General features: G+C 40.4%; 1 protein-coding gene across 5 annotated transcripts in view; it reads left to right on the top strand.

The window, feature by feature from the left end:
* Window positions 1-390: 390 nt before the first annotated feature.
* LOC132530576 (cytochrome b5 reductase 4) overlaps window positions 391-23,023 on the top strand; it is an 83,100-nt gene continuing 60,467 nt past the window's right edge. For 3 of the 5 annotated variants that reach the window (XR_009543823.1, XM_060167809.1, XM_060167806.1), the window contains exons 1-2: window positions 391-597; window positions 5,581-5,734. Coding sequence is in view for 4 of the 5 variants with exons in the window: in XM_060167809.1 (XP_060023792.1) it covers window positions 523-597; window positions 5,581-5,734 (229 nt within the window). In the remaining variant the exon portion in view is untranslated. Of the gene's footprint in view, window positions 598-1,750; window positions 2,062-3,136; window positions 3,224-5,580; window positions 5,735-23,023 lie in introns of those variants that run through there. The other 2 variants (XM_060167807.1, XM_060167808.1) reach the window with 2 other exon arrangements.

The following is a 23,023-nucleotide window of genomic DNA, read 5'->3' as shown; positions in this document are numbered from 1 at the left end:
ACATCTTAACTCTTAAAGGTTCTCTTTCCTGTACAGCGTGGTGCCTTAGAAGAGAGAGTTTCTGAGAAATCAAAATGCCTTATTCCATATTCAAGCAGTGCGATGGTAGTGCTTCAACAATGGGCAGACACTTGTGTTCTGGGTTAACAGGCGTCTCCAAGAATTTATTCTCAGATTCAGTCAGCACCAAGGCTTAGGAACAGCTTCACCCTTTAATCTTTCCACGGAACAGCTGTCACCTCTTTGCGGTGCTGAAATTCAGGGTGCGGGACGAACGGAGCATGCGTACTTTGCCCAGATTCCACCCCCGCTGGCTCTCCGTTGGTCTCGTTGGCTCCGCCCCTCGCGTCCTCGACGTTCTGCGTCATGGCGCGCCTCACCTCGGGCGATCCCGGAAGTGGGTCGGGGGCTTGGCCTCTGCCCGGCCTCGGAGCCGGAGCCGGAGGTGTTACCTGGAGGGGTCGCGCCGAGCTATTCCGTCGGGCGGCGTACCCCGGGCAGGGCCCGGGCTAAGAGTCCAGGATGCTGAACGTCCCTTCCCAGTCTTTCCCGGGCCCCAGCTCGCAGCAGCGCGTCTCCTCCGGGGGGCGGAGCAAGGTAAGCGGGTGACTCCGGCGGTCTCGTGCCGCAGCCCTCCCTTCTCGCCAGCGTTTCATGCTCCGGCACAGTCCTTTCTCTCCTTCCGTACCCTCTCCCACCTCCTGTCCCCACCTCTAGCTTTCGTTCCCTCCCGCCCTTGCTGGCGATCTCTTTCAGGTTCCATGCCGTTTCCAGTCCTCGAACTCTACTAACCTCCCTCCCTCTTACGTACTGGCCCCTTTTCTTTCCCATCCCATTATCCCGTTCTGTCAGTTCCCTTCTTCCAACTCTTTCCCCATTAATTAAATTCAGATGTATGATAGGGCCAGGCTCTGTGCGTCCTATATTGTAGGGATTCAGTATTAGCTTCCTTCCTTAAACATAACCTCCTCTCCGTTCTTTTGTTCACTTTCCGAAGGGGTTGTGAGCGATGTGAGTTCCCTAGAAGAGAGGAAAGGCTGAGCACTAGCGACAGAGACCAGTGATCATCCCGCCAAGGGTGGGGACTCCGGGAGCTAGGGAAGATTGGAGAAGCGAGAACAAGTGTCTGCAAACCTCCAGTTAGGTTTACGGACGCTTCTCCAAGTCACACTGCCTTTCTGTCTTCCTCTGGTACCTGATGGTTTTATCACTGCCTTTTCTACTGATGTCATTTGCTGACTCTGAAGCTAATATAATACTCTTTAACTTTTTGTTGCACGTAGCTTCTGTTACCAACAGGTGGAACACAAATGTGTTTTATATTTGCAGAATTTAATAGAATTGTCTCCTGTGTTCATTGCAACATGAATGCTGCTTGTTTCTGTTGATTGTTAGTTCCTCATTCAATAACCACATCTTCATGTTTTGTTTGCAAGACTTCCACCTGCTCGGGCCACTCCTTTTTCATTTCTGGACTCTTGAGCCTTAGCATTGACATCATTTGGGAACTTCACCAACTTTCTCTATGTTCTCCACATGGACCTGGAGTTTGACTCTAGATCACAATTATGGGTTCAGGAATCTGTAGCTTTCATTAGATTTTCAGAAGTCTATCACCCCAACTGTAATAATAATAAAACTGAGATTTATTTAGTGCTTACTGAAGACCTCAGTGCTTTACATGTATTAACTTGTTTAATCTTTCTAATGATCCTATGAAGTGGGTGCTTTCGTTATCTCCATTTCACAGAAAAGAAAACTGGTTAAGAAATGCTGCCTTGGACCCAGTAGGCTTGATGTGATGTGACTCTGACTGTGACTTTTCACTTATTGTTGCATATATTATGCAGCCATCCAGTCGTGTGTACTCTTTGACCTGCTTCTCTCCTTAAGCTAAGTGCTTGGCTGGATAGTAGAGCCTTTTCAAAGAAAGCATCTCTGGATTAGAATATGAGAGTTGCTGCCCTTCTCCATTAAAACTACCAGCCATGTTCTCAGTATCATTTAAAGGAGAAAACTTAGAGGCAAAGACAAACGTTTCCTCAGGTGGTGATGGGAAAGGTGAGTCTTTGGGTCCAGAAAGAGAATAAAATGCGATTATTCTGCAATTCAAGAGAAAACTCAGACGATTTTTCCCCCTTTGTGAAATTGTTGCCGAACTGAACTTGGGTTCGTTTTCCCGATGCGCAGCGAAGGCCATCTCCTGATACTGGGTTGTGGTGGAGGAAAGTGCAGCGTTTATTTGCAGGGCGCCAAGCAAGGAGAACGGGCAGCTAGTGCTCAGAACACGCAGATTCCCCGATGGCTTTCAGGCAAGCGTTATCAAAGGCAACATTTGGGGTGAGGGTCCAGGGAGCATGATTAGCTTGCGGACATTCTTCTGTTTGGTTGGTGGTGAGGTAACATGGTGATATTTTAGAAATCTCAATCCACAACCTTCTTGTTCCAGCCAGGCTGGGGCCTTTGTGTTTGTGGTCAGCAGTTTCTATCCCTTGGGGTCCTGGTTGCTGTAAAAGAACTCAAGGATATGCATCATGTTGTTGTGTGTATCTCTTCAGGAGGGACTAGGAGTCCTGTGACTATTGTTCAAGCTCTTAGTAGTTTTCTTGCTTGACTACTTTTTCTTGGTTTCTGCATTTTCTCACTTCTGTAGTCATTAGCTGTTTGATTCTGCTCTTTGGAACTCTGGGAAGGCCTAGGAGACTGAAGCTTTTTCTACAAATAGGAAGCAGAGACATGGAGACCCTACCATATTTGGGTCTCAGTACCATATTTATTGAGACCCTACCATATGCTGGAGATGTGATCTCTGTTGGGGAGGGGGAAATTTCTACAGAATTGACACAAGACAGATTAGCAGGAGAAAAAGAAACAAACTTAATTGGCATGCACAGAAGTCTTGTAGAAATGGGATCTAATGTTATGAGTCTAAGCTCGTACTGCTCGCAGCACGACAGGCCAATAAGGGGGAGACAAATTGCTGGGGCAAGGAATCATGACTTTATTTGAAAAGCCAGCAAACGGAGAAGCTGGTGGGCTCATCCCCCAAAGAACCATCTTGCCTGAGTTAGAATTCAGGCTTCTTTTATACTAGAAGGGGAGGGAGTAAAGTCAAACATTCCCTGTTTCCCATCAGCCTCCAGAGAGGATGTGTTAATTTCTTCGTCCCTGCAGTCATTCGCAGGTGGGCCTGGTCAGGATGTTTCCTGTGAGCTAAACAAAGGTGTTTTAGCTTAATGCTCATTGCCCGGATAGCTGGGTTCCCAGAGATGGGCCATTATGTATAATTTAAACTTATAGGCGACATTCCTTTAGTGATTAACTTGTAATAGATTCTTCCCTATTACACTAAGGAGTGGCCAAAGCTGGCAGCTTTTATACTTTTTAGACAGACAGTACATTTGAGAGGAATTGATGGGACAAAGAAACTTAGGTCTGGATACTGAATTGGTAAGGAATTTGAGCAAAGTTTGGGCTTGGGTGGTAAATTAGTAAACTAATAACAAGATTTGTTTACAGGCTTCTTGGCCCTGAATTTCCTATCTCTGGTGAGAAGGATGTGTTTCTACCTCCCAGTAGAGGGAGGGCACCTTTCACATGGGAGATTTATTTCCTGCTTTCAGGGAGATAAAAAGGACAGTCAAGGTGTTCCTCTTGCATGGCCTGCCCTGGGCCCCAACACCTCTGTTGTCAAAGAGTTTAGTCCAGCAGGCTTCACAGACTAGTAAAGAGGCAATTATAAATACCATAGGGACTGTAACAGTCTGTTATGACCTTGAAGGAGTCGGGGTCAGAAAAGGCTTCTGGAGGAAGTAATGTCTGCGGGGGAGAGAGCGGAATCAGTTTCCATTTACCTAAAAGCATAGAATGGGAAGGGGCAAAAGTTAAGACGTGGAGCTAGTGAGGTAAACTATGACCAGCTGATGAAGGGCCTAGTAAACCACTCGAGGGCATTTAGAGACATTACTATAAGGGTTATGAGGAGCTACTGAAGGAGGGAGGGCCCTAGATTAGATTTGCATTTCCGAAAGATTACTTTTAACTACCCTGCAGGTGATAGAATGGTGAAAGAAGTGGTTTGGGATGGGAAAGATCATATGTATTCTCACACTTTATTTCATTTATGAAGACCAAGAGACCTAGAGAGTTTTAGTGATGGTAAGATTGGGATGATGTGGATTGGTAAGAAGGAATGTGAAGCTGGAAAGGCACCACAGACCTATTAACTTGGTTATTTTGGGGGCAATTGAATATCTGAAACAGATATGATTCAGGAAAGTGAGGTGTGTGTTTTAGTACTTTCGGGCCGCTCTAACCGAATATCATAGGTGGCTTATAAACAACAGAAATGTATTTCTCACACCTCTGGCGACTGGGAAGTCCAAGATCAATGCCCTGGCCAATTCTGTGTCTGGTGAGACCCCGATTCCTGGTTTGTAGCCATCTTTTTAGTGTCCTTACTTGGCGGAAGGGGTGAGGGAACTCCCTAATGCCTGTTTTATAAGGGCACTAATCCCAACAACTTTATCACCTACCAGAGGCCCTATTTCCTAGTACCGTCACATTGAGGGTTAGGATTTCAATCTATTTTGGGGGGACACAAATAGCAATAAACTTCCTTGAATATGACTGCTTTTATGTTAAACAATTATCTGGTACTATGTTACAAACTAGTTATACAGGTTAGATGTCTTGAAAAATTTCCACTAGGGTGTCTCAACTGGTTAAAACACTAATTGTACCTCTTATCTAAAAGCTTTGAAAATGTATTTTGTAAAAAAACCCCAAACCCACAAAATCCCAAACATCCTGTTATTAAACCCTCTAGGCAGGAGAAAGCAAAGTTTTGTGCAAAGCCCAGGTAATAAATAATTTAGGCTTTGAGGGCATCATAAGGATTCAGTCTCTTCACCACCAGCACCACCACCATGGGTGGAAATTACTCGTAGCTCAAGGGCTATACAGAAACGGGCATAGGCCAGTTTGCCAACCCCTTCCCTAGAGTGTGACAGTTTAGAGACATTATTATAAGGAATATGGGGAACCACCGTTTTATTATTTTCCATTATTTGATAACCTTTGTTTCTCAGTGGATTCTTAGAAAACGTATTACCATCTCATGTGATTTCTAATATTCTGTGTATGTTGAAAATCCAGAAAATCAACTTCAGCCAGTTTCTGTTTTCTTCTATCAAATCCCTTGATTTTTAAGGCAAAGAAATTTTGGTCCAAATTGGTAAGCGACTAGAACATATTAGCGGTAGAGCCAGGACCAAAATTTGTTTTCTGACTCTGGGCTCAGCACTCTCCTTGCACTGTGATACCATTTGGATGGACGTTTGTGCGCCAGAATTTCTAAGCCCACCTCGTGGCCCGGGTACTTTATATAGGGCTCCATTTATAACTCTGATACCACGTCCTAAAGCTGAAGAAGACTTCCAGAATTGTTATACTTGAGTTTTCTTATCTTTTGGAGTGGGAATCAATAATGAAGTGGCCTGAGGACCAGCAGCAGGAAGGGGAAGGGAAAGCAGCTGACTCGAAAAAGCCACACTGAATTCTTCCCTGTTCCTTTTTGAGGTCCCTCTGAAACAGGGCAGAAGTCTTATGGATTGGATTCGACTGACCAAAAGTGGAAAGGACCTAACAGGATTAAAAGGAAGATTAATTGAAGTAACTGAAGAAGAACTTAAAAAACACAACAAAAAAGATGATTGTTGGATATGCATAAGAGGTAGGTGGTATTATGTACTGCAAAACGTTTTGGCTAGGGTTTCCAGTTGTAATGCTGTACAAGCCCTTGGTCCTGTTATTTGGTGATATGATTTGCAATTAGATAACAAAAATATGCCTTACACTGGGCAATAAATTCTCTAATTCGGAATTTGGGTCTGAATTAGGGCAGTATTTCTTCCCTAAGTCACTGTTCACATAGCATCCCTGTACTGTATTCCCTTTGAAAGAAAACAAGTGTTTACCAGGTGATTTAATACCAAAGTAATAAAATTATTCAGTAACACCTAGTTTATATGGAATAATGTTCCACCTTTGTGCCGTGTAACAGAATTCTGTAGGAAAAAATGTCTCTGAGAATCTAAAGTAAATCAGAAAACCCACATTAAAGCCAAATCCTTAGTTCTCACTTGCAGCACTTTTTATTACTTAATCCACGCTTGTTAGCAATATGAGTTACCTGATTTTTCTAGCCCACAGCAAATTAGAAGCCCCAGGCTAGAAATGGATAGATTGGGAGAGAGTGAGCAGAGAAAGAATGATAGTTGATGGAAGTAGATCTCATGGTGTCCTACAGCCTGGTATCTGGGAGAGAAGCAAAAACAATTAAGGGCTTGCAGCTGTGCACTGGGTCTCCACAGCAATGTCCTTGAGTCATCTAGACGGGGTTCAGTATATCCACTATCCTCAGTTTAAAGAAGAAAGGAAGTGTGTCATTTATTGCTGTTATCGCAGCTGTAATTTTATCATTGTATAATTTTGGTTTGTTGTCAGTTATCCTGATGACACTGTCACCTGTATGAGGGCAGGGACCATGTCAGTCCCCTGCTGTGTCCTTGGTGCCTGGCACATAGAGGTCATCAGTATGTGTTTGTTGAACTAGTGCAACACTTACCATTCTTAAGAAATTTGGTTACTTGAAGAGGTGGTTGTCACAGTAGATCAGTGGTGTAGTAAATGGAAAGACACGAGTAGCACTGTTAGTTTGCTAGGGATGCCCAAACAGAATTCAACAAACTGGATGGCGTAAACCACAGAAATTTATTATCTCACAGTTCTGGAGGCTAAACTTTAAGATCAGGATATCTTCTTTGGGCTTGAAGAGGAAGCTGTCCCATGCCTCTCGCCTCTCTCCTGGTGGTTTGCTGGCAGTCTTGGAGTTGCTTGCCTTGTGGTGGCATCACTCTGATCTCTGACTTCATCTTTATATGGCATTCTTCCTGTGTGATTGTCTGGGTCCAAACTTGCTGTTTTTATAAGGACATGGGTCATATTGGAGGAGGGGCCTGCCCTACTCTAATATGACCTCATCTAATTACATCTGCATTGATCCTGTATCCACATAAGGTCATGTTCTGAAGTATTGCAAGTTAGGATTTCAATGTATGAATTTGGGGGTACACAGTTCAATCCATAACAGATATAATTAGAGTGTGGAATGTTTTTCAGTGGCAGAGGGTATGGAATCTTCCAGGAGGGGATGACTTAGCTTGTTCTGAGACAGAAGAACAGATGCTCAACTTTTCAAAGTTTCTCAGGGAAATACACTGTGGATAGACCAGTAACTTGGAATGAGGATTCTGCCAGACACAAAAAGCTCCTTTTGCCATTTGATAGGGTTTTTAATACCCTCCTTGCTTTCTCTCCGTGCTGCATACCTGTTTACCAGGTGCCGGTAACTGGCACGAAATGACCTCCCCACTGTGCCCAAGTGTCTTCTGCTGGCCTGGGTGAAGTGGAGGTCAGTTTCCCACGAGGATTTCTCAGCTGGTCCAGGCTATGGGTGTGTCTGAGCTGTTTCTGCAGTAGGAAGCCACTTTTTCAGAAAACTCTCTCATGTGAACCCTTCACATCCTAGTGCTATTAGATAAATGAGGCATCGTTACAATGCAGTCATACTTTTTTATTCATTTGATGTACTGATGGAGGTCAGGGACGGGTTTGCTATGTTTAAAAAGTAATACATGTTGCTCCCAGTTACATATCTCCCGTAATGATTTGAATGGATGACACTCTTCCGGTAAGGTTGTTGATTTAAGGATAAATTCTTTTAAAGTTTCTGTTGGAGAATGTATTCTACCTTACTAATAATTGGGCTTCTCCCCCCGGATTGCAAAGTAAGATGTGTCTTTTTTTTTTTTTCCCTTTTGACAGAGTTTGGTTTTTAATTTTAATAAAGAAACATTTGATTTAGGCCCTGCCCTGGGACCCTCCACTCTAGGAGGAGAAGATAAATAACTGGTAGACAAGTCTGAGTGAAGTGCCCTACGAGGGCTATAAAGAAAGTGATGTCAGATTGCAGGGAGGGAGACGTGTGGGTTAGGAAAATCAGAGACGCTTTTGTGATAGAGATAAGCCTTGAAAGGGTGGACAGGATTTCAACCAGAAGGGAGGGGGAAGTACACCCAAGCGGAGGGAAATGCTAACCAAGGGTCTAGACACAGAAAAGCTGGAGGTATGTTCTGGAGCTTAGGCTGCCTGTTGGAGAATTACAAGAAAGAAAACTCTGAAGGCATGTTAGGGCAGATTATGGAGGACCTTGAAAGCCAAGCTGAGAAATGTGTTCTTAATTTTGATGGCAGTGTGAACTGTTGGAGGTGCTTGAATGTGGGGACAGAGAAGGCCTTGGAAAAGGTAGTCTGGTGGTGGGCATAGTGAATTGAAATGAGACTAGGAAAGCATTTAGCTCTTACAGAAGTTCAGGTGGTAATAGGTGAACCAGGATGTTGACAAAGGCAGCAAAGTAGGATGAATGAGGATGACAGACAAAGTAGGATGACAGGCAAATTCCCGGTAATTTCTAACACAATCCTCTATGAAAGTAGAAGAAAGCACAGGACTGAATGTAATTGTCTTTTTCTTCTTAGCTGTTCTAATTTAAAATGTTAGTGATACCTTCTTAAAGGGAATGTATGCCAATTTAGCTTTGAAGGTCAGTGCTAATGTTTGGACCCAAGTTTTAATCAAATCTCTACCACAGGGAAGCATGGTATCAAGGTATATATTTTTTTCTTTTTTTAAAGTATTGGATTCTTCATTTTCTAACAATTGCCCCATTTTTAGATCAGTTCAAATTTCAGCTTGATCAGACCAAGGGAGACACAGTGTCTCTTTAGAAAATATACACTTTGGCATGGGTTTTTATAGCTAATATTTGGGGGACTTTTTTTTTTTTTTTTGAGTACATAGCTGTTCTGCTTAATGTTCAGGTGTGCTAAATCTAGTCACGTTCGTAAAAATGATGGTGTAAAAAGAACACTTGGCTGGCAGCTGACTGTAAAATGTGGGCATTGGTCTGGAATGATCTCAAAGGCAGGTTTATGGAGTTTCTGATTTGTTCACTTAATTCTCACCTTTCTGTGTAAAGTATGTAATTCCTATAATGCAATAGGAGTTAATTGGGACATTGAGGGACTGGATGGGAGAGAGATAGCTTTTTCAAAAATATTGTTGAATTTCCCGTTAATTCATGCAATTGTAGTTTTCTCTTTTATTGCTATTTCTCTCTGTCTCTCTCTCAAGAACTAAAGGTGATTTACAAATATGTGAAGCTTTGAACATGAACATTTAGGTGTTTGAATAAAAATCTAAATCACTCATCTGTGAGAGCTCTGTAGAGCCTAGATCAGACTTTGTTTTTTCTGTAGTATATTTTACTGTAGTATGTAATCAGTGTGGGTAATGATGTATTAAGTCATGAAATCATGTTTTGGCATCATTTTAATCTTAGGGTGAGGGGAAGTGTGGCCTGATACTCAATAACAGTCCGTTTAAATAAATGATATTTCTAAAAAGTTGATTACAGTAAATATATTGGCCATTCTGCTGTTAAAAATTTAGCAAAGGGCTTCCCTGGTGGCGCAGTAGTTGAGAGTCTGCCTGCCGATGCAGGGGACACGGGTTCGTGGCCCGGTCTGGGAAGATCCCACATGCCGTGGAGCGACTAGGCCCATGAGCCATGGCCGCTGAGCCTGCGCGTCCGGAGCCTGTGCTCTGCAACGGGAGAGGCCACAACAGTGAGAAGCCCGCGTACCGCAAAAAAAAAAAAAAAAAATTTAGTGAATGCAGTTCCCCAAGTGGGATTTAATGGATTTCATTTATAACTTAGAAATGAACATAGTTTGATTTCTCCTAATGCTGATTGTCATATGCTAGTAAATTGAAGAGGCCTGCTTGAGACCATTGTAAAAGTGACTTTTAGTGGGTTTGTATTTTTCATGTTTCAATAACTAAAAAATCTTGGCAGATTGATTCCAAGAAATGGTATTTTTCCATTACCGTTTCCTAGATTTCTAGGTTCATTTACAGTAAACTTTTAAAAAATTTACTTGTATGACTGTAGTGTAAATTTTTATGAGTGCATCAATCCTCATTATTGCTGGGTTTCAAATTTGCGTACTCACTAAAATTTATTTGTAACCCCCAAATCAGCACTCATAGTGCTTTCATAGTAATTTGAAGACGTGCACAGTGCAGTGAAAAATTGTTGCTGCCCGAGCACACGTTCCTAGCCGAGGTCAGACAAGGCAATGTTCTGCCTTCTTGTTCCAGCTCTCTTACAAGTGTCTTTTTTGCTGTTTTTTTAGTGTGACATTTTTCACATCCTGTACTTTTCGTTGGTGATTTCACTGTATACATGCCCCCCGCCCCAGAAGGAGAGTGCTGAAGTGCTGTCCCAAGAATGCGGTCATGTGCCTTCCAGAGAAAATATATGTTAGATGAGCTTTGTTCAGCCATGAGTCATAGTGCTGTTGGCTGTGAATTCAGCATTCACGATTCTACAGTATGTATTCAATAATATGTCAAGCAGAACATACATTAAACAAGGTTATGTTTTGATTGGTTGACAAAAATGTGACCAGGGGCTTGCAGGAACCTCACCTTGTATTAATATTTTCCCTTAGGAGCAGTGGTTCAGTGTTGGCTAATTCAGTGTTTGAAGTGAGTTTGTAGAACGTAACTGCCTAGAGTAATGAGAATTGACTGTGGTTCTTTAGGTTATCTTTTATTTATACTTTAGTAATAATAAAGTAAAATAAGTTTTATACTTTTTAGGTTAGATTCAAACCCACCAAGAAGAGAGCTGACTTTTTTTAACACCAAGTTCTTTTCTCCAGGTTTCCTTAGCTCCCTGCTACAATGCTGTTTTGAGAAACTAGTATTTCTGTCTCTAGCTGAGAAACTTTTTCTGTCTGAAAATTTTCTTCTAGAAGCAGTTTTTCAAGTTTGGAACTAATGCTTTAATATCTAGTAGAAGGTATTATCACAGTAATATAGAGTGCCTCTAAACAATACTGTATTGTTATTCCAGTTAGCTCAACTATTCTGTACATCGTCTGCTTTGTGTAACAGCCTCCTTACTTGCTTCTTGACAGTTTGCAGATTCTCGAACAACTCCCTTCTGCTATCACTTGCTTGTTTAGGAAATACAAACCAACATTTTTTCAGGTCTATTTCCCTTTATTCATCCATTTCTAATCTAATCTGTAGGTTCTCAGGTTGCCTATTATACACCATTAATGCAGGTAATCTAGTCTGTTGATTTTATTCTGTCCTACTGACATATGAGACCATTCCATTTCTTTTACTTTTACTGTGTCTTTATCTCCTTAATTGTTATTCAATCTCTTCTTTCTGTTTTTGACTCTTCCTCTCTCTGTACCACCCTTTCCATTCACTAAAAATCCACTAGAGGGGAAAAAACTGGTGTTCTGGGCGAGTGGGGGAGGGCCTCATCTAACCCTCAGGTGTTTTGCTTGATTGACACAGTGGTTTACAGACTTCAGCCAACATTTAGAAATTTCCTTTATAAGAAAGTTTTTGATTACAAATTCAATTTTAAAGAAATTTTTAGGGCAATTCAAATTTTCTTTTTCTTGTGTCAGTTTTTATAAGTTACGTTTCTCAGTATATTTGTTAATTTCATCTGTTATTTACCATATTGGCATAAAGTTGTTTATAACATGCTCTTATTATCTCTTTAATGTCTTTAGGTTCTATAGTGATAGACCCTTTTTCATTCCTAATATTGATAGTCTTTGGTTTTTTTGTTTTTTTTCTTTATCAGTCTTACCAGAAGTTTATCAGTCTTAACTTTTGGCCCTGATTTTCTCTGTTCCTTGTCCATTTTCTATTCACCTATTTCTACTCTTGTTACTGGGGAGGTGACTGTTTTAATTTCTCTTCTTCAACATTGGCATCTATACTTCTGTGGTGATAATTTGCTTGCAATAACTCTTGTTATAGTCTTAGTTAATGTCTGAATTACCTGGTAGCAGGAAACTCAGTGTTGGGATTTTTATCCCAATTTACATTTTAGCTGTTGCCATTATCTTTTTACCAGAGGTTTTTGCTCACTTATTATCCAGTCACATGATTCTCAGATTTTTAATTAAAATCACATATATAGCTCAGTATTCTTTATAAGAAGTGTTTTCTGTTTTTAAACAGCAGGTTGATGATGTGTGAGATCTGTGCTATGTGCTAAGTGTTTACTTTTCCCAACAAACCTATGAAGTAGGTATTCTGCTTCACAGATGAAGGCACGGAAGCTTAGCGAATCCTCATTTTCCAAGTGATGAAACTGCAGCTGAGAAAGTATATTAGTGGGGACTCATGGATGTAAGTGGCAGAAACTCCAGCCTAACTTGGATTAAGCAGAAGGTTAAAAAGTTACAGGTGGAGCTGACTTGAGGTGAGGATTGGTACAGGGGCTCAGGTGGTGTCCTCAGGATCTGCTTTCACACTGTCTGTCAGTTTCCCTTCTGGGCTTGCTCCATTTTAGGACTAACTCTTCACAGCAGCAAGATGACCACAGCAACTGTAACCCCAGTTCTTTTCAGGTTCTCTTCCTTTTATCTAATAGCTAAAAGAAAAGCCTTGGAATTGGCTCCGATTGGCACAGTTTTGATCATGTTCTCGTTGCTGAAATTGTAGTTCTATTTAGGGGGAAATGGTGTACTTAATCACTTAAACCTAGGTCACAAGTTCATCCTGTAGCCTAGAGAGGGGCCACAGTGAAGAGTCAGGGAGGAGGATGTGACTCCTTGAAGAAAAACTGCTGCTGTTGCTGGAAGGGGAGTGGACGCTGGGTAGGGAAAACATTAATGCCCGCTACAGGGCATAGAGTAACTTGCCAAAGCCATAGCTGATGAGAGTAGAGCCAGTATTTTAACCTAGGCAACCTGATTCTAAGCTGTTATGCTTAAACTACACTGTACTGCTTCCTGTTTTATCATATTCAACTCTAGATTGGATCCTGGCCTAGCCTTTATGCGTAACTCACTTTGAGTGCCATTCATGAATTAATTTATTATGAAATTACGATGGAGTGCCTGTTACTTGTAGCTCTTCCCTTGTGCTAAATAGCATTGCTAATTAGCAGTCATACAGGATAGCCTTCCAAGACAATTTTTATTTTTAGTAATTTAATGAAATATAGCTTTTGCTTTCTGTGTGACTTGGTGTGTAGTTGTCATTCATAAAAAATAGAGACTATAGGTTTTAACTTTCTCTATATTGGTTCACTCATTTATTAATCAGTATTTCTTGGGGTCTACTATGTTTCATGCATGATACCAGGTTCTGGGGAGTGACATGGAAATTTAAAACAGAGCTGGCCCCTGCTCATGGAATTCACAATCTGGCAGGGAACACGAAGTGTTACTCAAATCTGAGGAGTATTGTGAAGGAGAGGTCTGCTGTGCTAAGAGTGAAGATTCCAGGAGATTGAGTAGAGATGAAAGGTAAATGGGCATTAACCAGGCAGAGAGGAAGGGGAACTATATTACAGGTTCCGGAAAAAGCACGTGCGAAGTCTAGGTGGTGTGATTGTGTGAGAGAAAGAGCCCAAGTGCAACACATAGGTGTTCACTGTGAATATGAGGAACTTCAAGTTAGTGATACCTGTATTCTTTCTTCTCAATTTCTTGTATTGGAAAGTCAAAGACATCATTCTTTCTAAGGCACACTCTTTTCTAAGGCTTGACCCTTTATGTGCTCTTATCAGTCCTCTCCAGCGTCTTCTGTGACCTCAGGTAGTTGTTTATCCTACATTGTTGAAACACCCTCAGTTCTTTCCTTTCTTTCTTCCAACAGCTTCTTCCTTTCAGTCTCCTCATTTTTTTTGTCCTCTTGGACTTTGCTTCTGCCCCTGGACTTTCTTCCTCAGTATTTGATGTATGTCCTCTGTTAGAACATCTGTAACGTTTTTGGGCCATTTCTTCTATTTTTGTCTTTTTATTTAAATTGAGTTTCAGGGTATTAATATGCAGCTTCTCTCCCTACCCCTAGCATCTAGTACAGGGCATGGCTCATGGGCAGTGTTCAGTAAATATCCTTTGAATCACATGTAGGACTTTTAAACCACATATGGTAGGGATATTTTAATGTTTTCACAAAATAGTGACCAGTTGAGGGACTTTCATTTTTGCTGTTTCCAGGTTATTGGCTCTTAGAGTTAGGGAATATATCAATTCCTTAATCAAAAAGTTTGTTATTTCTGGACAGTTTTCTGATATATACTCATGGTCAGTTATTCATTTTTGAGCTCATAGAATGTGAGCTGCAGCCTGATGGGGATCCTATGTTCTCTCTCCTTTGTACAGCTTCATATTTCCTTTTGCAGACTTTGCACACTGTAGGGGTTAAGTAAATATTGGAGATTTCTTCAGGGCCATTTTTTGCCATTAATATTTTCAATTAAACCTTTTATTTTGAAAAAGCTTCAGACTTTCAAAAAAAGTTGCAAAAGTGATGCCGTGAACTCTAGAAACCCTTCACATGGCTAGATTCACCCATTGTTGACATAGTCATCATTATATTTTAATGAATCCATTTTATCTTCACTACTAACTTATTCTTTATACCTTTTTGTTATCTTTGTTTTAGTCATTGCTGTAAGGGTTTATGATACACAATTTAAATTTATCACAGTCTACCTTCAAATAATATTATACCATTTTACATACAGTGTAAGAATATACTTCCATTTCCTTCTCCAGCGTCTTGCGCTATTATTGTTATTCATTCCGCATATGCTATAAATCCTGCGACATGTTACTATTTTTGCTTTAGACAGTCACTTATCTTTTAAAGAGATTAAGAAAATGAAAAAAATTACCCACATTTTTACCATATTCAGTGCTTGGTATATTTTTGTGTTGGTCCAGATTTCCCTTAAAGAACTGACTTTCACATTTCTTGCACTACAGATTTGCTGGCAATGAATTCTCAGCTTTTGTTCATCTGAAAACATCTTTATTTTGCTTTCATTTTGAGTATACGTTATAATTGGGTATAAAATTCTAGGTTGACAGTTTATTTTCCTCAGCACTTTAAAAATGTCACTCCATCTTCTAGTTTGCATAGATGAGAACTCTGTTGTCATTTTTTTTTGAGGTACATGGGCCTCTCACTGTTGTGGCCTCTCCTGTTGTGGCGCACAGGCTCCGGATGCGCAGGCTCAGCAGCCATGGCTCACGGGCCCAGCTGCTCCGCGGCATGTGGGATCCTCCTGGACCGGGGCACGAACCCGTGTCCCCTGCATTGGCAGGCGGACTCTCAACAGCTGCACCACGAGGGAAGCCCTTGTTGTCATTCTTAATTGTTTTCCTGTAGAATGTAAGGCTTCTTTCTTCTCTGACTGCCTTTAAAATTTTACTTTGCTTTTCAGCAGTTTGACTATGATGTGGTTTTCCTTTTATTTTTTCTGCTTGGGGTTCTCTAAATTAACTTTAGGAAGTTTTGGGCCATTATCTCTTCAAATACTTCTACTCTTCTTTTGGGATTCCAGTTCCATATACGTTAGCCTGTATTGTTCCACAGCTCTTAGATGCACCATTCTGGTTTTTTCACTCATTTTTTTCTTTGTGTTTCAGTTTGATCATTTTTGTTGACTTTTCTACAAGTTTACTTATTTTTTCCTCTCTTGTGTCTAGTCTGCTGATTAACTCATCAGAGGAATTCTTCATTCTGATATCACGTTTTTCATTTTTTGTGTTTTCATTAGGCTTCTTTGTATAGCTTTCATCTCTGTGCTGAGATTTCCCGTTTATTACGTGTCAACCTTATTTTCTACTAGATCTTTTAATATATTAATTAGAGTTATTTTAATGTATCTGTCCTATAAGTTCCAGTATATGCACCATCTCTAAGTCTGGTTGTATTGCTGTTTTTCTCTGTTGACAGTGGGTTTTAACATTTTGAAAAATGTGTCTTTCAGTTTTTTGATTGTGTGTTACACATTGAATATAGATGAACAGTAGAACTTGAGGTATTTATACTCAGAGATGGTACACTTTTGGATGTGAGGGTGATCTGGCTGCGACATCTGTCACCCCATCGATCACCAGGGTTGATTCGGCTGATCTGGATGGCTAGGCGGGTCTCCCCTTCCTCCCTCACCACTCCATGTGCATCCCTCTTGAAGCTGCATGCTTGGTTGAAGAGGATGACCTTGCCAGATAGAGGGGGATTGTTCTCCCGTCAAGGGTATATGAGTAGCTGCGCTCCCCTGCTAGAACCTGCAGACAAGCTCTCAGGGTCATTTGTAGGAGAACGTAGGGTAGTCAAGCTTCCAGTACTCCACACACATCCAAATGAGCTGCTGCATGTGGCAGTCTGCCTTTCTTTAACAGAAGGAAAAAAAAAAAAAGAAATGGTACACTTTTTCTGGCAATTAGGTTGAGTCAGCTTAGTTAGTAGTTGATCTGGGTTTGGGGTGGTTGTTATTGTTATCATTGGTGCACCACTGACTTCAGATTCCTCCAGCTGTAGGTTATTGCTACCTTGTTTTTGATGCGGGGCCTTAGTGTTGGAGGATTTTTTCATTGTCCCTGTTCTACAGTTGACAGTTTATTTTCCTCAGCACTTTAAAACTGACAGCTTGCCCTATATACTTGCATAGGGTCTCTCACCATGTTCTTGCCCCTCTCCCAGTGGCAGACTGCTCTTACTTGTTGTTTGATGTAAGACTTGTGGTGGTAGAAGGGGTTTTGCAGTTTTCCTGTTTCAGCCTCAGTCTTAGGCAGGTCCTGTTACCTGAGCCCCATGGGCTGAGCTTTCTCAGTGATCCTGTCACTTTCGCACTGCCTCTTACTCAGTGCAGGGTTTAGAATGCAGGCAGATTTCTTGCCCGTGGCAGCTGAACTTTGCCTTATATCAGGAGGGGAGGAGGAGGACGGGGCAGAGGGCATGGGGTGTGAGCAATTACTCTGCCTGCCTTCCAGTCCTAGAAGTCATCTCTTTCATATCAGCGTAGGATCTCGGCCTGAGTGGGCTTTCTGTCCCTCCTCTAGTGTTTAGCTTACATTTGCCTAATGTCAATGCAGAGTGAAGGAGGATCTGTGTTTCCTGCCCTATCCAGCAGCAGCTAACCTTTGCCTGATATCAGTGCAGGGACTTGAGGGTGGGAGGCCTTACTAGCCCTTCCCAGCAACAGACTGCGTTTGCCGCGTGTCAGGGTTGATCTGCAACATGCGTGAATTTCTTGCTCCTTCCTCAGCAGTAGCTGATCCCCACCTTGTACTCCTGCAGGCCCAAAGTATAGATGGCCTTTTCTCGGTACTCCCGCTCTACCCTCAAGTCTTGGAGCAGGTACTACACGCCTGGACCACCTATGGACCTTTCTCAGGTCTGCCCTGCTCACGCTATTTCCCATGAGCATCTCATGAGGTGCAAGACTATGAAAAAAGAATTGACTGCATGCAGAATCCCTTTGTATCTGAGCCTCTCAGCGTTCTAAATTGGCACTAGTGCACACTGGGCCCTAAAAGAGTTTGTTAAAATTTCTGTTGTTTTATAGCAACATCTCTTTTGCCTGTGCTCTGTCAAAGGTGAAGTGGTTCATATGTCCCATTTCCTCAGAGGGGCTTGTCACTCTGTGGAATGTAGATATTTGGTTGCCTTACCATGTCACCTCACTGATGGACTCAGAAACTTGCAGCGTTTTGGGACTTCGCTGGTGGTGCAGTGGTTAAGAATCTGCCTGCCAATGCAGGGGACACAGGTTCGAGCCCTGGTCCGGGAAGACCCCACATGCCATGCAACTACGGAAGCCTGCGTGCCTAGAGCCCGTGCTCCGCAACAAGAGAAGCCACCGCGATGAGAAGCCCGCGCACCACAAAGAAGAGTAGCCCCAGCTCGCGGCAACTAGAGAAAGTCTGCGCGCAGTAAGGAAGACCCAACACAGCCAAAAATAAATAAATAAAATAAATAAATTTATATATAAAAAAAATCCTCAAAAAAAACTTACAGTGTTTTTGGATTATCTGGCTTTTTTCTTTTTGTTAAGGGTGGGAGCAGTTTTTTCTTGTGGCTTTCTACTTCTTAAGTTCATCATTATACCTGTTTTTTTTTCTTTTCCCAGCCATGCCGCTCAGCTTGCAGATCTTAGTTCCCCGACCAGAGAATGAACCTGAGCCCTCAGCAGTGAAATCGCGGAGTCCTAACCACTGGACTGCCAGGGAATTCCCCATCATTACATCTTAATTAATCTTTGCAGCTGGCTTGTTTCGGAAAATAGGAAATAACTCAAAGCATAAGGACATATTTGGGTTTTTTTTTCCGGGTAACTAATAGCAAGGCAGTTCAGTGTTGGTAGCTGTCATTGGTAGCCCTAAGGCACAGGCAAACAGAGGGAAATGATCCCACGGAATAGAAAAGAGTGGGATAGTCAGAAAACTGATCTTTTAGAGATAGGGTGTCTTGTTTATTACTGGTGTAAGTTGTAAACCCAGTTTAAGAATAGTAAACGTGTCCGGTGCTAGTAATGTTTGGTCATTATTCTTTCTAGGAGAAGTTTGTGGATTTTTTTCAAAATACTCAGAGTGTAACTGACTGCTCAGACTGTTGGTTAATTTTTCATGCTTTCACAGGTCAGTTTACTTTTAATGAAACTTAAATGTCAGGGCTCTTTTTCCTAATACTAATAATGTAACATAAGATGACCTTTGATAATTATGGCCAGTCAACCTTCTGAAGTGCTTGGAGGCCTTTATTACATTCCATTTAAATTTTCCTGGGCAAAATGAGGCATTCAGACCAGATTCTTTTAGCTCTTTTGTTAATTAGACTGGCCATCATTGAAGTCGTTTGGTGCAGTTTGAAGCTCTAAGTTATATTCAGGACAGTTGCTGTCTGGTTCTCATTTCTCTGAGGTAGCGCTGGTCTCATTTCTAGTCTTTTTTTTTTTTCCTCTTAAAAACTGTGCACCAGAGCTTGGCAGTTAATAAGTACTTAAGATACTAATTTTAATTTTAGAGACTTTTGTCAAATGTTCTGCCTCTTCATAGTGAGGTTGATGGCCCAGAAAGGTGAATGGAAGTTCCACGTGTATGGGCAGAACATTTTTTTATGAATTGACTGGGGGCAGTGGCAGGGATCCCCACCCTACTATATGTAAATCTTTTCTTTTAGGCTACAATCTTCTAATCATCTGCAAATAACTTCTGCTGCGATGGGTGGTAGGAGGTGGATCTTAGTGTTTTGACACGTAGAGTTTTACTTCTCATTTTTAGTTCAAGCCCCTCCTCCACTAATTGCCGCTTCCCTGAGTGTAATGTGTCTCTGGTTCCTTGTCTCTAGAGAGTAAACCTACACTTCTTGTGGGTTGGGAAAGGGGCTTATTACTTGGTTGCCTCCTGCACCCTCACTTTCAGAACTACCTGGATTACTGATTACTGCACCTTTTCGGGGTTCTGCTGCACATATTGGCTTTTTTTATAGGTTCCCCTCTGATTTATACATAGGCCTTATTTTACCTTTCTTAACTCTGCTAAGTAAATTATTGCTTATCATTTGGCTTTCAGTCTTCCAAAACTTTACTGCTCTCATGTCCTCTTCTGATTTCTGTGTCTCTGTGGTTTTATGTCTTATTTATTCTTTGTAGGCATTAGGAAGATTGCAGGAATGTGAGAGGCAAATGTGTGCTTTTAATCCCAAAGTCCTGAGATACTCTATTATCCAACACCTTGCAAGCCTACATTCTATTATATTGTTCTCAAATACCAAGGCCACATTTACTTTAAATCAATCATTATAAAATCCATTTATCTTTCATTAATATCTTTTCCATTTGTCTCTGTTAAAATTAGCAAGATAATTGCCTAGTTTTCTAAAATATTAGGCAGAATTCTGCTCTTAGGTGTAACTGATTAACTCCTTTTGGACTAAAACTCCAGCAAATACTGACTATAAATTGAGGACAACATATTTAAAAAAAAAAAAGCCAACTATCTAAAAACACTGGTGAGCAACCAAAAGCAGACAGAAACTAGAGGGTAAGGGTCATCTATATTTAGAAGAAGGAACTGTCACTGGGTGAATTGCCGTTTCCTGTGGCATTTGACTTGAGGTCATGCCCAAGTTGGTACTGTGAAGGGTGGCTAAAATTCAGATGGAGACTCCCAGTCTTGAGTTGAAGAATTTGGCTGGCCTGAAGAACTAGATGACAGAGTTTGGGGCATTTGTACTAACTGAAAAATGAGGAAGAAAATCCAGAAAAAGAGATCCAGAGAGGGATATAAACTGTCTAAATCTTGCATACGGACAAACTCTAGGCAGCCTAACTAAGGCTAAAAGGATTGAACAGAGGTTTTAGTTTCCATTCCCCCAAAGGGGAAACAGAGTTGAGAGTTTGAGTCCAGTCAAGTTAATTGCCTACTAAAACAGTCAGTACTCTTTGGAGGAATGTAACAGAATCCAGAATTTCTACAACATACTATTTACAGTGGCCAGAATATAATCCAAAGTTTCTAGACATGCTCAAGAGAAAAGGCAGTTATCAGAGACTGACCTGGAGATGATCCAGATGTTGAATTTAGTTCACAAGGATTTTAAAGCACCTATTACAGCAATACTCAAGGAAGTAGGGAAACATAGATATATAATGAATGAACAAATAGGAGACTATAAAAATGGGAATGTAGAACTGAGAAATACAATATATGAAGTAAAACATTTTACCAAATGGGCCTAATAGCAAACTGGACCTAACAAAAAGGAAGCTTAGTGAACTGGAAGATAGATTAATAGAAATTATCTGTAGAACAGAGAGGAAAATGACCCAAAGTAAAATGAATGGAGGCTCAGGGACCTCTGGGATAAAATAGAAATGTCTAATATATATTTATTTGGAATTCCAGAAGGAGGGAATGGCAGAATGGAACAGAAAAATATTTGAAGAAATATTGGCCAAAAATTTTCCAAATTTGGTGAAAGACATAAAATTGTCAATTCAGAAGCTTAGCAAAACCACACATGATCAATGCAAAGAAAATCACATAGGGACTTGATTTTCAGACTGCTGAAAGCCAAAGATAAAATCTTGAGAACAGCCAGAAGAAAAACACCTGGATGCTATAAGAAGGACTGCTGAAGAGAATAAAATAACACCATCAACTCTGAATTCTATATCATTAAAGATACTCTAAGGATGCAGATGAAATAAAGACTTTTTTGGATAAACAAAAACTACGAATTTAGTAGCAGCAGACCTATACTACAAGGAGCTCTAAAGGAAATCCATCAGGTTAAAGGGTAATGATACCAGATGGAAACTCAGATCTTTAGGAAATAGTAAATTTGTGAGGAAAGAGACAGGATTACTTTTTTTCCTCTTATCTTTTAAAAAATACATGACTTTCTAAAGCAAAACTATAACATTGTATTGTGGGGTTACATAAAGTATCAGGGATGGAGGGTGGTAAATTGTTCTTACATGTGAAGGGGTACAACATTAACTCAAACTGGTTAAACTTAGGGATATATATTGTAACCCCTAGAACAGTCACTTAAAATATAATGCAGATAGGTATACTAAAAAGCCAATAGATAAAATGAAATTCTCAAAAAACATTTGGTTAGCCCAAAAGAAGTCAGGGAAAGAGGAATAGAGACAAAAACAGAAAACTTGGAGGAAAAAAAAAGAAAGAAGAAAACTTGGGGCTGAGGAGGGAGACTAATAAGATGGTAGCTCTGAATTCAATCACATCAGTAACTAATTTAAGTGTAAATGGACCAGTTATTCTAATTGAAAGATAAGAGATTTTCTGTGTGTGTATATGTATCAAGACCTAACTACGTGATATCTGTGAGAGATACACTTTAAATATAAAGACACAGGTTGAAAATAAATGTGTAGGAAAAAGTATACTATCTAAGTAGTAAATATAGGGAATTCCCTGGTGGTCCAGTGGTTAGGACTTGGTGCTTTCCCTGCCCTGGGCCTGGGTTCAATCCTTGGTCGGGGAACTAAGATCCCGCAAGGCGTGTGGCATGGCCAAAAAAAACCAACGGTAAATATAGTAAGATGGGGTAGATTAATAGCAGATAAAAAACTATTACCAAAGAAAAGACTCTTACTAGAGATAAAGACATTTTATAATGTTGAAAGGGTCATTAGGAAGACTTTATGCCTGATAACAAAACTTCAAAATACATGAAGCAAACATTAATAGAATTGAAAGAAAAAATTCAAATCCATTACCATTGTTGTGTATTTTAACACCCTCTTCTCAGCAGTTGTTAGAACTAGATAAACACCAGCCGTAAAATAATGAAAACAATATGCAGTTTCTTTACTAAACACAAGATGGCAAAGTAGTCACAGTACTTGCAAAAATGGATCTGTATATTTGAATACAGTGAAATATGCCATGATTTTACTATGTGAGCACACCCTTTTCCTTCATTTATTGTAGAGCCAACAAAATGAACAGTGGTGATGAGTGAAATAAACAGGAATACTGCAGTATAGTAGCATAATACTTTGTATATACATGATGACGTTAAATAAACTTTTGTTGAATTAATGTAATGTGGGGCTTTGGAGTTACATTTGTGTTTGAATTTTAAAACAAATTATTTTAAAAGCTAATTATAAAATTACCACTTTTACTTATAGCAGTAGTTCTCAAACTTTTTGGTTTTAAGATCCCTTCACTCCTTTAAAAATTACTGAGGACCCCAAAGAACTTCTGTTTATGATGGTCATATCTATTGATGTTTACCCTTCAGAAATTAAAATTGAGAAATTGAAAGAATTTAAAAAATTGATTTAAAAATAAACTCACTGTATGTTATTATAAGTAATAATATTTTCATGAAAAATAACTATATTTTCCAAAACAAAATATAGTGAGAAAGTGACGTTGTTTTACATGTTGGCAAATATCTTTAATGTGTGGCTTAATAGATAACAACCATATTCTCATATCACCTTCTGCATTTAATCTTGTATACTTGTGAAAGAATTTTTTAAAAAAGGCAGGCAGGATCTTAGTATTGCTAT

Source organism: Lagenorhynchus albirostris, chromosome 12, assembly GCF_949774975.1.
Source record: "Lagenorhynchus albirostris chromosome 12, mLagAlb1.1, whole genome shotgun sequence".
NCBI lineage: Eukaryota > Metazoa > Chordata > Mammalia > Artiodactyla > Delphinidae > Lagenorhynchus > Lagenorhynchus albirostris.
Note: the sequence above shows the minus strand (reverse complement) of the source record. Positions and strands in the feature narration are given on the sequence as shown.